The 12912-nt window shown below is 34.5% G+C and overlaps 1 protein-coding gene across 1 annotated transcript; it reads right to left on the bottom strand.

Annotated features, from left to right (window-relative positions):
* Nucleotides 1-2435: 2435 nt before the first annotated feature.
* Nucleotides 2436-11889, bottom strand: LOC109101651 (melatonin receptor type 1A-like). Its single transcript, XM_042770357.1, has 2 exons — nt 11088-11889; nt 2436-3893 (listed from the first exon to the last, which is right to left on the bottom strand). The coding sequence occupies exons 1-2, from the start codon at nt 11350-11352 to the stop codon at nt 3124-3126; spliced, it is 1035 nt and encodes a 344-aa protein (XP_042626291.1). The 5' UTR covers nt 11353-11889; the 3' UTR covers nt 2436-3123.
* Nucleotides 11890-12912: the final 1023 nt, after the last annotated feature.

Here is a 12912-nt window from a genome sequence, read left to right as displayed (position 1 = left end):
AATTGGGACATGTATTTTTGTTAAAATGTTGATATTCTTCCATACAGTAGTGAGTGTTATTTAAGGAGTCACATCATCAACTGATTTAGCTTCCAAACCCAGCTTTTACGATGAACATCAAGTGGAGACCCAACACAGAAATGGTTTATTGTGCAATTTCACAGTTTCATGCTCTCGGCAGGCAGAAACTCACCACACAGAACATATTGTGGTTGGCACAAACCATATTTATACTCGCAGCAAGTGAAGCTGTATTTAATATAGTCTGTTTAATTTGGCTAATATCTACCAAGAGACAGATTAATTTTGTAAGTTTTGACATCAACAAAATGTGAAGCATGTCATGACTCATGAGAAAGTCCCAGGGTCTACCAGCTGTAAACAAGCTTAATAAGTAACAACAACAACAAAAAAGTTTCTTCAATGCTTTTACTATACCTTAAAATCTCAGTGTTCTGCCTTGTACTGTTCAGAATGGTTTCTGAAACTCTTCCATCATTTCTCATTGAATCACTTGTTATATTCCTCTTATGTATGTTGCTACGGATAAAAGCATTGCTGCTTATTAATCATAAGGTGGTAGATAAGTTTAGTGGAGTATGATTAAGGGATCTAAAATATGGTCATGCAGAACAAGTTATTGATATGTGCTTTAGAAGTACTAATAAACAGCCAATGTGCTAGTGATATACAGGCTAATAAGCAACTAGTTAATAATGAAAATTAGTCCTTAAAATAAAGTGTTACCGACTTTTTGAAATTGAAATCATTTGAACCAACTGCTTTTCAAAACGATTCACTTTTTCGAAGCACTCAACATAGTGATGGTCAGAACGGTGAAGATGCGATGGAAAATTAAGCTCATAAATGCATTAAAAACACCTGTTACAAACCAATTGCAAGTAACGTCCTCTAATACCAATATTAAGTGTCTGCATAATGTTATTTCATTAATTTGTAAATTAATAAAATAACATTAGCTTGGTTATCAGGCCAAAAAATAAAACATTTCTTAATTTTGGTTAAACAAAGCTTTCCTTAAAAAATGTCAACAAATTTGGTTCGAGATCAGGTGTAAACTGGTGTGTGGGTTCACGGAGATCGCCCCCTAGTGGCGAACTATTCCAATTTTGAAATTGTTATGGCATAATGAAGCCTCATTTACCGAAATCACATGACTTTGGTAGTTTGGATGCGTGCATGAATCACTGTTGTTGTTTTGTTTGTTTTTTTAATGCAACAATTTCGAAGCTTCATGAAGCAGTTTTAAAAGCCCCCATCACTAATATCACACAAGTATTTTAACATTTAATATAAATTGCCCTGCCCCGTAGATTTCCACTGTAAATGCGATCCATGTTCAATGATTTTCTGTAGTAATGGTGCTGTGTGTCGACAGAGCTTAACTTACATTAGACCTGGAACAATCATTTAAACATGTCTGACCATAGCTCTTCCTGACAGACTTTCTTTTGAGCATAATTTAAGGAGTGTTATAAGCTAACTTTTACTGTGATTTGGGCTTTGTGTGAGTCTCAGCATCTGCGTGACATTTCCCTGTTTTATTCTCAACCCCTGAGGCATAAATCCCCCGTCTACAAGCTATTTGTCCTCACTGACCCACAAAGCTCCCTGTCAGAGATCTATACTGTTTCTTCTGCTGAACCTGCTCTGAATGGATAATGATGACTGGCAGCACACCATGAAGAAAACTGCCCAGGGCAAGTGTTAGTTTCTAACGTGTGTTGACTTGTGAGTGTTTAGTGTGTGGAAGACACTTGAGGCACTGACTGAAAAAACATACGTCTTGTCAAAAATGTACTTATGGTGTCCATGAAAACAACCCAGTGTTAGAAAAAGTTTCTTTATAAGTAAAATGCCCCTTCGTTTCCACACAGTGGAGTGAATATTTCACAACATATGTTGCACAGTGATTAAATTTTATTAAGACTTCTTACTGTTAAACATGAATGCAGCACTCAGATTCCCAGTGCATTCGTAGGAATGTTTACATAAAAAAATATTATAGTTTGATAAATATTTGATCAGAAATTGTGCATTGGAGATTTCAAATAACACAGTATTACACTTTTTGATTTCCATTTTTACACACAAAAACACACATATTTGAAGGATACATGAAAGTGCTTTCCGTTGCAAAAAAAAAAAAACTTTCATATTTCTTGTGCATTTTTTTTTTTTTTTTGCAGCATTCAAGTTCATGAACCTAATGGATTAATAAATTGCTATAACGCTCCACTTGTGATCCATTTTTTGTGTTTAACCAGAAAACAAGCTATAATATTAACTAATAATGTAATTAATATTAATTATCAATTACATTTGTGTAAAATAATTTAGTGTAAGTCATACATTCTTTTTTGCAATTGAGGTATCAGATAATACAGTAGAGTAAATTCATTTAGCTCTGCAAAAATATGCTCATATGTAGTCTATCAAAATCTCCTGTCTTACATCCACATTAATATATGCTAACTTTAATTCATTCGTAACATAGATATATTTTCTTATTTAATAATACATCCCAAGTCTCTCCAAATATGTGACTTCTGTCACCCTAATAAATTTAAATTGATTGAGTTAATTAAATTGAGATCAAATGATATGTAGATTTAGGTTTAATCATAATCTTAATTATAACCTGAAAATCCTCTCACACGTCTCCTAAATTAAAAATGTTCTCATGTGCTCCATTAGTACTTCAAATATTCACTAATATTTTTTGGAAAATATGTTTTTATAAGGTTTATCTACATTTTTAAGCATGTGAATGTTAACAATAAATCAAGTACATTGATTTTAATTCAATAAAAAGGGTTTTGATTAGTGTCATGAACTTCTACATTAAGATGCCAATTAAATTCTTAAATAAGAACATATTGTGTAGATGATCGTGTAAATAAGGAACACAAATTAAACATACTGTATATCATTCTGTGCAAATTTAAGCATGTAAATACAGTGACTCATATGTGTGACTAAATATGTCCATATTTAGTAGAACAAAATGCAAACAATAAATACGCTCAAATATAAAAAAATATGCATCATTACAACTTACAAATTTTAAGAAAGACGCAGTGCTTGTCTCATTGTGAAAACTCAACAATTAAATTTGAAAATAGCAAGTATAATCCTTTTATACTCTTTTCGAAAGTTGTGGTTTAGCACTCCATATATAACGCCATTGAGGCAGCTGTTGAAGTACGCCATGAAGTAGCTGGCAGTGAAGAGCCACTCGGGTATGGCTTGACCCAGTCTGGGGTGGATCGCCACCGCCAGGCCTATGAGGTTCAACGGAGCCCAGCAGACGGCGAACAACACAAACACCACAAACATGGTGAGAAAGTTCCGGAAGTCTTGAGGCTTAATCTTGGGCCGACTGTCGGGCTTGACCCGTTTGCGCACCTGTATGACGAGGATCCAGATGCGCAGGTAGCAGTATGTGACGATGCCGATGGGCAGAATGAAGTGCACCACCACCACCGTGATGGTGTAGAGCGAGCTCACCGATTGGGCGAAGGTGCACGAGTAGACGCGCGGGTCGTACTGCAGAGACTCCACAAACCAATTTGGGACGATTGCCAGGATAGTCAGTGCCCAGACCAGGACGACATAGCATACTGTGTTCTTGTTGGAGAAGAGCTTGTCGTACTTGAGGCTGTGGCAGATGTAGCAGTAGCGGTTGATGGCGATACCTGTGATGTTGAAAATAGAGCCGATCACACTGAGCCCCATGAGGAAGCCGCTGATTTGACAGTGAATATCACCAGCGATCCAGTGGTCATGGAAGATGGCGGTTAGGACGAGCGGGTAGGGGTAGATGGCCACTACTAGATCTGCTATTGCCAAACTCACCACAAAGGCATTACCTGTAAAAACGAGAGAAAACGAGAAGTGAAAACTCTGTGTATGGGGACTATGTGGAGTTAAGATATTTGTCCTGGTAACTAGCTGTAATCAGTTGCTTTGTAGTTATGCAAGATCCAATCTGATCTCATTAGAAAACACAACTTTTTATGAGGTGGCGACTGCATAGGAATTCGTACAATGTCATTAATACGGAAATGTATGATTTTTAGAAGAAAAAAAAAGTAAGAATGAAAGTTCCTAAATCTAAATGTCAGTGGAGTGTAAGCAGATCATATAAAACATATGAGATCCTGCAAATTCATTCAAATTAGCCACCAATTTGCCAAAATGTAAAGTAGTTGTATTCTCAAGAAAATGCATAGGCAAGAGGTTAAAACCACAAAAGGTTTTTTTTTTTATGCACAGTAAAAAAAAAATGAAAATAAAAAATAATAATAATAATAATTAAAAAAAAAAAACACATTCTGAAGTTGTAAACAGAACAAAGATTATTGGAGTAAAAATTCAAGTTTATTTTAACATTACTTGCCATTTCTTTCTGTAAACAGAACAAAGATTATTGGAGTAAAAATTCAAGTTTATTTTAACATTACTTTTGATTTTTTTTTATTTTTGTGTGTGAAATCTGCTAGAAATTTTTGTTTTGTAATCTGTATTATATGTAATCAGTTACCACCCAACACTGGTGATGTGTAATTTAAAAACATTAATCTCATGATTAAGAATAAATACACCATAAAGTAATTTATTTAATACTGCCATGATAGTAGAAGAAAAAGACAGTGTACACTAACATTCACTACAGTGCCCCTGTGGCAAGAAGGAGAAAGGCAAGATTTGCCAGTGTTTCATTTGTAGTTTTTTCACAGTCAGTGTTGTTTTAAAAACATGTTAGCATGTTCAGGTTGGTCCCATTGGTAGATTGGTACCTTGACCATTTGGACCCAAAAAGTCTTGTATTCTGATTTTTGTTTGCATGCATGCAGCATAAAAATTGCAAAAAAAAAAAAAAAAAAGAAATTAATAATAAAAAAAATGTGTTTAATTTAATTGGTTACAAGGCATTAATGGCTCAAGTTCTTGAGATTATTGTCTCCCGGTATTACAGACAATTTTCAGAATGCAATGAGTCGTAAAATTGAGCATGCAAAGTTTGCATTCATGTACTAGCATGGTGTTTCAGGCCTGAGACTGTAATGCAATAGACCTGCATCACACCCGACTGACACGTGAAAACAGCATGCAATCATACAAATCACCCCAATTAGCAGTTAACAGTCTTAAACCGGCATGGTGAAGTCTCTTATTTGCCTTGGTGGTGTGACTGAAACTAATAGCTTTCCATGTGTGGATTATCATTCTTTACTTTTGCATAAATGTCAGTGACAAATCTGAGTGATAAACTCAAAACAAACAGGTGTGCTTGATATGAGTCACAAACAAACCTCATGTGCTGTAATTATCAAAAACAAACCGTGAGAAGACAAATCCATGAGGTTCAAAGCAATGACCTACACGGTATAACTGGATCCTGTAATGTTTGAGCAATGTCTTCATACTCCACTACAATGTTCACAGCTGTAGCGCATGCAGCTCAAGATCGCACACATGATAAGACCAATGACTGGCCTTTCTTCTTTAATGAAAAGATTTGCTAGTTCTGTGTAACTACATCAATGAGATTATAAAATCTAATAAAACAATGAAATCACATCCGTACCTGTGGAGCGCTTTGAACATGAGGCTTTTACATTTAGTGCTTGTGTGGTGTCTCTTAAGTGGGCTGACTTTCATAATAAAATTCAGATTTACACCAACATACTAATGAAATGGTTTTATCTATTTAAAATTCCAATTTTCAACTCTCCATGTACTACTGTAGATGCTCCATAAAACAGTGATGTATTGACTTGTACATCCACTTCTGTGGCTGAAGTCAGTGAATTTTTTGAATTACAGAGCACACATTTCTCATCCAGCTGTATTAACATGTCGGCCGGACTTGTACTACGTGAACAACACATTTATTGCAAATGATTTTCACCCTCCTCCAGCAGAGGTATTATGAGTGTGTGATGCTGGACACATCATAATTTAAAACCAGAGTTTGTTCAGTTAAAACAAACAATTGCTTGCACTTCATTTGAATAAATGTGAATGCTGCCATCTACCTTGGTACACTCAAAGGTAGACCAAGATGCGTTGAAAGGTGGGTGTTGTTTCTCTTCCAAACAAATTTTGGTGCTGTATGAACGAACACAGTCTAAAGACATCTAAACTAAAAACAACTCTAAATGGACAAAATGTAACATAGATGTGTCGAACTCCTTAAAATCTCTGTGTGCCAAAATGCTAAAACACATTTTAGAAGCTCTCTGGTTAGTTTCAACTGTCATGTGACACATACAACGATGCATGTTGCACAACAGCAGTTTACAGATCTTTTGATACAGGTGTAAAAACTGTCCAGTGTGTGACCATTCATTATGCCTTTAAGATCTTTAGGTGTGGTACGGAATTTTCTGCTATTACACATCTTCTGAAAGAACTTTTTGGATGAAAAACACAGTGAAGAAGAAGCAGAAACAAGCAATATAGACAGATGCATTTAAAATAAGTATCATCTCATTAATCAGTATATAAAACTCAACTTTGGTGAATGAACACCACCTATGACACATGTGTTGATGGACGCGATCTACTCCATCTATGTTTTATCCCAGCTGATCCATAAAAAACGCAAAGCAGTTTTAGCTTTTTGTTTATAATGTTTTTGTTTCAAAACTAACCCATATTCAAATGTTGATAAAAAAAAGAAAAATGCATGAAGCAGTAGAAGCTTTTTTTTTCTCTATAAAGCTGAGGCTTTGATAATTTTGTTAAAATTAAAAAAATGCTGGCAGTGACTGGCAAATCTTTTTTTTTTTTCTTATCATTCTGATTCTGATTCTGATTCTGATCTTTTATTTTTTTATTTTTTTTAAATGCTGGTGAGGTAAGGGTTAAAAATGACTAAGCGAACCAGGACTAAATGTGCAAGTGTAAACCAATGATGCTAAGTTTAAAGTTTTTCTGTGTAACTGGGCTGCTTTTATACTGCTGCCACGGTTTTAAAAAAGGAATGCAATTTCAACCACATTTTGGCTTGTTTTGGCGTGGTTTTAGTTTTAAATAGCAATTGGGCTGGATTTGTTACGAAGACCCGTTTTCTGAATGGCTCTAACCAGACTGCCATATTCTCTTCTTGTCAGCTCAATCAATCACCAGCAAATTAACAAATTAATGCTGTAATTGTTACTTTATTTGTCACCACTGTGTTTCATGCATGAGGCAGTATCAGCTCAAACAGGGACTCGATGAAAACGGTCTGTTTGGGTGAAGCAAAGAATGGTGCTTCTCTTCACAGTCATCACGGTGCAGAAATTAGAGGCTCTTGATAATTGACAGTTCAGATCCAATCCTGTGGAAAAGTGTCTGTACAAATCTCTGTTGCAAAAGTGACAAATGATATGAAGACACAATGAAGGACTCTAGTTCTAGCTTAGCAGGATTCTTGTTTTTCTCTGTTGCACAGGTAGCACTGCACAGTTAATTCACAGATCACCTGGTCTCGCTCGACAGATATCTGTGATGACAAGACACATGTAAATTCATGCCTGCAGGCTGTCATTTAGAAACAAGCTTGCAGCGTTGTTCTGGGAGTTCAGTTAGGTGATCAAAGTAGTAGACTCTTTCACTGATAGACGTGTGCATTTTGATGGACTGGATTGTTCGTCATATGAACTCTGTCATGGAGGTGCTTTCTGTGACCTGTATCAGCAGCAGTGTCACAAGAATAGAGGTCTAAATTTTGATGAATATAAGTACAGTAAATTAATTTGCTGGCCATTGATAATTATGATATAAATGGGACTCAAATTGAATTTGGCACTTGTGCATCACCCAGTCTGAAATGTCAGGACCTGTGTTGACATTGATAATTATGATATAAATCAATCATCACGATTAACAGCGTAAACCGCTTTCTCCGTGATAACCCCCAGATCCTCTATCTTAATGGATCGGCTACTTTTTTTACTGACATAATAACATCAGGTGACGAAACTAAGTGCTGTGCAGCCTTCAGCTATAAGTGTTCACAACTGAAAACATTACGAAGAGTCATGAGAGACATACAAAGAATTTACACTAAACAGTGCCTGCATTGTGTCAGCTAGCTATAAGTGTTCACAATGAAAACATTTAAAGAGCTACATACAAAGCCTTACAGACAGCATTGTCACTTCATTTGAGATGTTATGTTGCATATGTTTTTTTTGAGTTTTGCGTTTTCAGAAAATATACCTTAAATTAAGTATAAGGTTAAATTAAGTACCTCATTAGCAAACTGTTTTCAGTTTAAATCTAACATTTAGTATGTAGATTGTATGTTTTTGCTTACAAGACACTTGCCAGTGAGGCAAGAAAACAAACTTTATTCAGCCTTTTCTGTCACTGAATAAAAAAAAGAAGTCATAATTGTATCACAATTCAGATTTTGTTTCTCACAATTCTGAGGAAAAAATTTATTGCAATATATAAACAGAATTATGACTTTTTCTAGCAGTTCTTAGTTAGTTTTTCTCATAATTATGACTTTTTTTTTCTTTCAAAATTTAGTTTAAATCTTGCATTTGTTTTTTCATCATGGAATAAAAACATTAAAAAAAAAATAGACTTCTATTCTCATAATTGCAAGTTTATATTCTGCAATTTTAAATTTATATCTCACAATTCTATTTGAAATTAACAGCAATGAAATAATAAATCAATAATGTAAATATATATGTATACATGAAGAGAATTGCAAATCTATATCTCACAATTTGAAGTTTATATCTCCCATTTCTGCATTTATATCTTGCAGTTCATAATTTTTTCATTTATATCTTGAAATTCATACTATTTTTCACAGATTGGTGAGATACAAACTCAGAAGTGCAAAAAAAAAAAAAATATTTTTCACAGATTGGTGAGATACAAACTCAGAAAACAATTTGAGGTTTATATCTATCCCAATGCCTTGAAATTCATACTATTTTTATATATATAGATACAAACTCAGAAAGTGCCAACAAAAAAAAAAAATCACAATCGTAGAGATAATTGAAAGTGGGGAAATGCCTTATATATATATATATATATATAATTATTTTTTTTTTTTTAAGGATGTTTTAATATTTTTACTAGAAAACATGATGAAAATACTGATGCATAAAATAATAATAATAATAATAATAATAATAATCACACCAAGACAGTATACAACATCAAATGATATGCAAAACTATGATGGTATCTCAAAAACATCCACAAACATCACATAGCAGCAAAACAATGGAGCTCAATTACTGGAGGTGTGTCAGGAGTTCATGAATCTGTCTCACTGCCAGCACTGTGTGAGCTCCTGCATTCAAATGGACTGAATGGCTTCATTTTAAGAGGAAACAACAATTTGTTTAGTATTGTTCTGTGTAAGCGAACATTAGTCAGCAGAATTAAACATCACCTAAGAGGATATTTCTGTCTGGAACTATTTATCAAAAAAATACACTTGTTGCAATAGCCAAAGTATTACAGGATCTCTGTCTGTCTGGTTAGCATGCAAAAATTTCTGAGGCTGAGCTCATTAAGAGACGTGTATCTCATTTGTCTTTACATTTTCTTTGTGCTTATATTTTTTAAAGGTCAATCATTAGTTGGTCAGACAAATTAACTGCACCTTAGAACCACTTAAAGCTTAAATCTCCAAAAGGAAAAGGTCAGGCTGTGTGCTGTGTGTGTTCATGAGGTAAGACCAGTGGCAGGAGGACGGATTGAGATGTTGCAACTCAAACTAAATCTGACAGTGTTAACAGGGCAGCATGCAGAGGCATTCATACAGCAGCTGCACACCACCATGCTTTTGTCTTTCCAGTTTGACACCTCTGTAATCAAGTAGCTGAGGATCTGGAAATCATTGATGTGTCTGAATCTTAAATAATGAGCAGAGACAGACATATAATCAGATATTGGTACTTTAATAAAGGGTCTGTAGATGAATACTAACATTTAACGGGTCTCTAAGGAATAGCACCGAACAACACCACCAAAAAATAAATAAATAAATAAATTTAAAAAAATTAGGTGTGGTTTGCATAATTAATCAATGTCTCAACAGTAATTTGTTGTCAATATTTATATTTTTATTTCTTTTTTTATTGTTATTATTACTTTTTATTTTTTATTTTTGCTTAAAACGAAGTCCAAAACAAAGATGAAAACTGTGACTATTTATATGATTTATTATTATTATTATTATTATTATTATTATTATTATTATTCAATAATAATAATAATCATAGTAATAATAATAACTGTTATAATTATTAATAGCCATAATTATTGATTATATATTATTCCATAATAATAATAATAATAATAATAATAATAATAACAATCATAGTAATAATAATAACTGTTATTATTATTAATAGCCATAATAATACCAATTATAATTTTTGTTATATACTTAATCATAGTAAAAAAGAAGACTAAATAATAATAAGAAGAAGAAGAAGAAGAAGAAGAAGAAGAAGAAGAATAATGTCAGCAGGGTCATTATTTATTTTTTTAATCTTTGAGTTTTTATAATAAATAACAGCATAAAATATTAACATTAACATTATTAAATAAATTAGTAAATACAATAATTTAAATAAATAAAAATTAAATAAAAATAAAAATAAAAAGATTAATAATGACCCTGATGAAAATATTACTACTACTACTACTACTATTCATAATAACGATTATTATTATTATTATTATTATTATAAAAGGAGAAGAAGAAGATTAAAAAATATTAATAACCCAGGTGAATAAATGATAAACCAGTCTGGATTAATTGACTTGCTGGTCTTACTTGTCTGGTCTGCTGTCTGTTTTATTGGGTGTTTTGGGCACTTTTTAGCTGCTCAGGTTTAAAGACCAGCAGACCAGGTGATAATAATAAATATTCATAATGCAGATTATTCTAATTTATCAAAGAACAGAGGGGAAAAAATTAAAACTGTTCTGAATCAGTCAGTGATATCAATCTCTAATAACGAGTATACTTCAGAAAACCTCGCCAGACTGTCAGCACGAATAATTACAGAGATGAAGACATTTACCTGCCTTCCTGAGCTTTCTGTTTCTGAAGACCGATACAATGACCAACAGGTTGCCCAGAACATCTACTATAATCGTAGTGATGAGAACACTGGAGAGTAAAGTCAACACCCAGGGGAAAGAAAGGTACTTGCTGTCCCGATTTCCTGTCGAAATGTTCCTCAAAGGGGCGTCCGTTCCCTCCACCATCCTCAATGCATCATCACAGGACAGCGGAGAGGGGTCCGGTCCTCCGTGCCACGGGCATCTACCGCGCAGCGGGCGCATCCAGACACCGCGCAGGTGCGGAGAGCGCGCCAGTTCAGCGGTGCGCTCTTACTACAGCTGCCATAGAGGGATGTCGATATGATAAAAAGGAAAGCAGTTATTAAATCGTGAATGAACGAAAAAAAAAATTGTCGTTTCAAATAAAATTGCTGCGATTCAAACTCGTTCTCAGACATAAAATCCTGCTTGACAAGCGGAGAGACGTTTGTAATCCAGCGTCTCTTCAGTAGGTCGTGAGAACTTACAAAGCACTCTGTGCTTGTCACGACGCCCATTCATAAATCTGACACATAAAATACAAAACTCGTGTTCGTTCATTCACTTCTTAACCGTGCATCCCTCATTCACAATGCTGACTACAAAAGCTGTCAGTAAATAAATAGGCTACAATAGTGGATAAACACCTCCCAAAACTTTAGAAGTTCTCAGTAGGCTACCGTCGTGAAGCGCAGCTGGAGATCCAGAGGCACGTGCCATTTATATCCGCGCGTGCTCTGATGTGTTGGCTTTGTGTGAAGCTGGATGCTGATGCTGAGGATGTTCTGATCATCTGCGCGCACCTGATGGCTCCAGCCTGCCAAGCGCAGTTAAAGCGCGCTCTCACGCGCCCCTAAAACATCGAAACACAATGCTGGAAGTCTTTAAAGTATGTATGACATGTAAATATTTTATGTAATGCATTCTGCATTAAAAACTTTAATGAGATTGTATAGTTATAGCCAAATGCGTTCGAGACTAGAAGTCGCGTGAGGAGGAAACCATAGCAACAGTAGGCTACGCTGCTCTGCTTGGTATCGGACGGTCATCGCTTCATAATATAATTATAAATAACAAATACATCACAACTTTAGGTTTTTGTTTCAAATATCATTAAAATCGTTGACAATTATTTAACCATCACATGGCAATTCACAAATATTTCCCGATTCACCTCTAAGTCCATATCTTGTAAAATAGTTACTTTTTCCCATTGTGTGGGGGAAAAAATCAGTTGTGCAAGAAAAAAACAAAACACTTTATTACTTGCTTATTGACTAAAACATTGACCAACAACACCTTTAAACACTATATATATAAGGCAAATGTTTGCTTGATTAATGAGGATAGGTCACCCATTCAATTGAAAAATTAACATCTAGTTAAAGATGTAAAGGAAACTGAACTACTATAGTATTAATTAAAAATAAACTGACTCTAGCAATCAATCTCTTGCTCTCCTTGTGTTTCTATATGCGTTAACACAATTCAGCAGCAAATGAAGACTGAAGCCAGGATGTAGTTTTTCCAAAAAACTTTTTACTTCAATTTCAGTTTAATAAGAAATAATTGAACTCTTCACATCATCCATCATGCCTTTCCTGCACACCTTATGTAGTTTACAATGCTTCAAGAAGTTGTGTTCTGCATATTTAAGATGATGCTTGACTGCTGTGATGATGGTTGTTCAAGAAACAGGTGTGGGTTTACGGCTCACGATAAGTTGCCAGTAATGGTATATTTTCTCCTGATATATTCCACTAACTCATCATCTGTCAGTCAGCCAGGTCAATAAATATTTTA

Source organism: Cyprinus carpio, chromosome A14 (assembly GCF_018340385.1).
Source record: "Cyprinus carpio isolate SPL01 chromosome A14, ASM1834038v1, whole genome shotgun sequence".
Classification (NCBI taxonomy): domain Eukaryota; kingdom Metazoa; phylum Chordata; class Actinopteri; order Cypriniformes; family Cyprinidae; genus Cyprinus; species Cyprinus carpio.
Note: the sequence above shows the minus strand (reverse complement) of the source record. Positions and strands in the feature narration are given on the sequence as shown.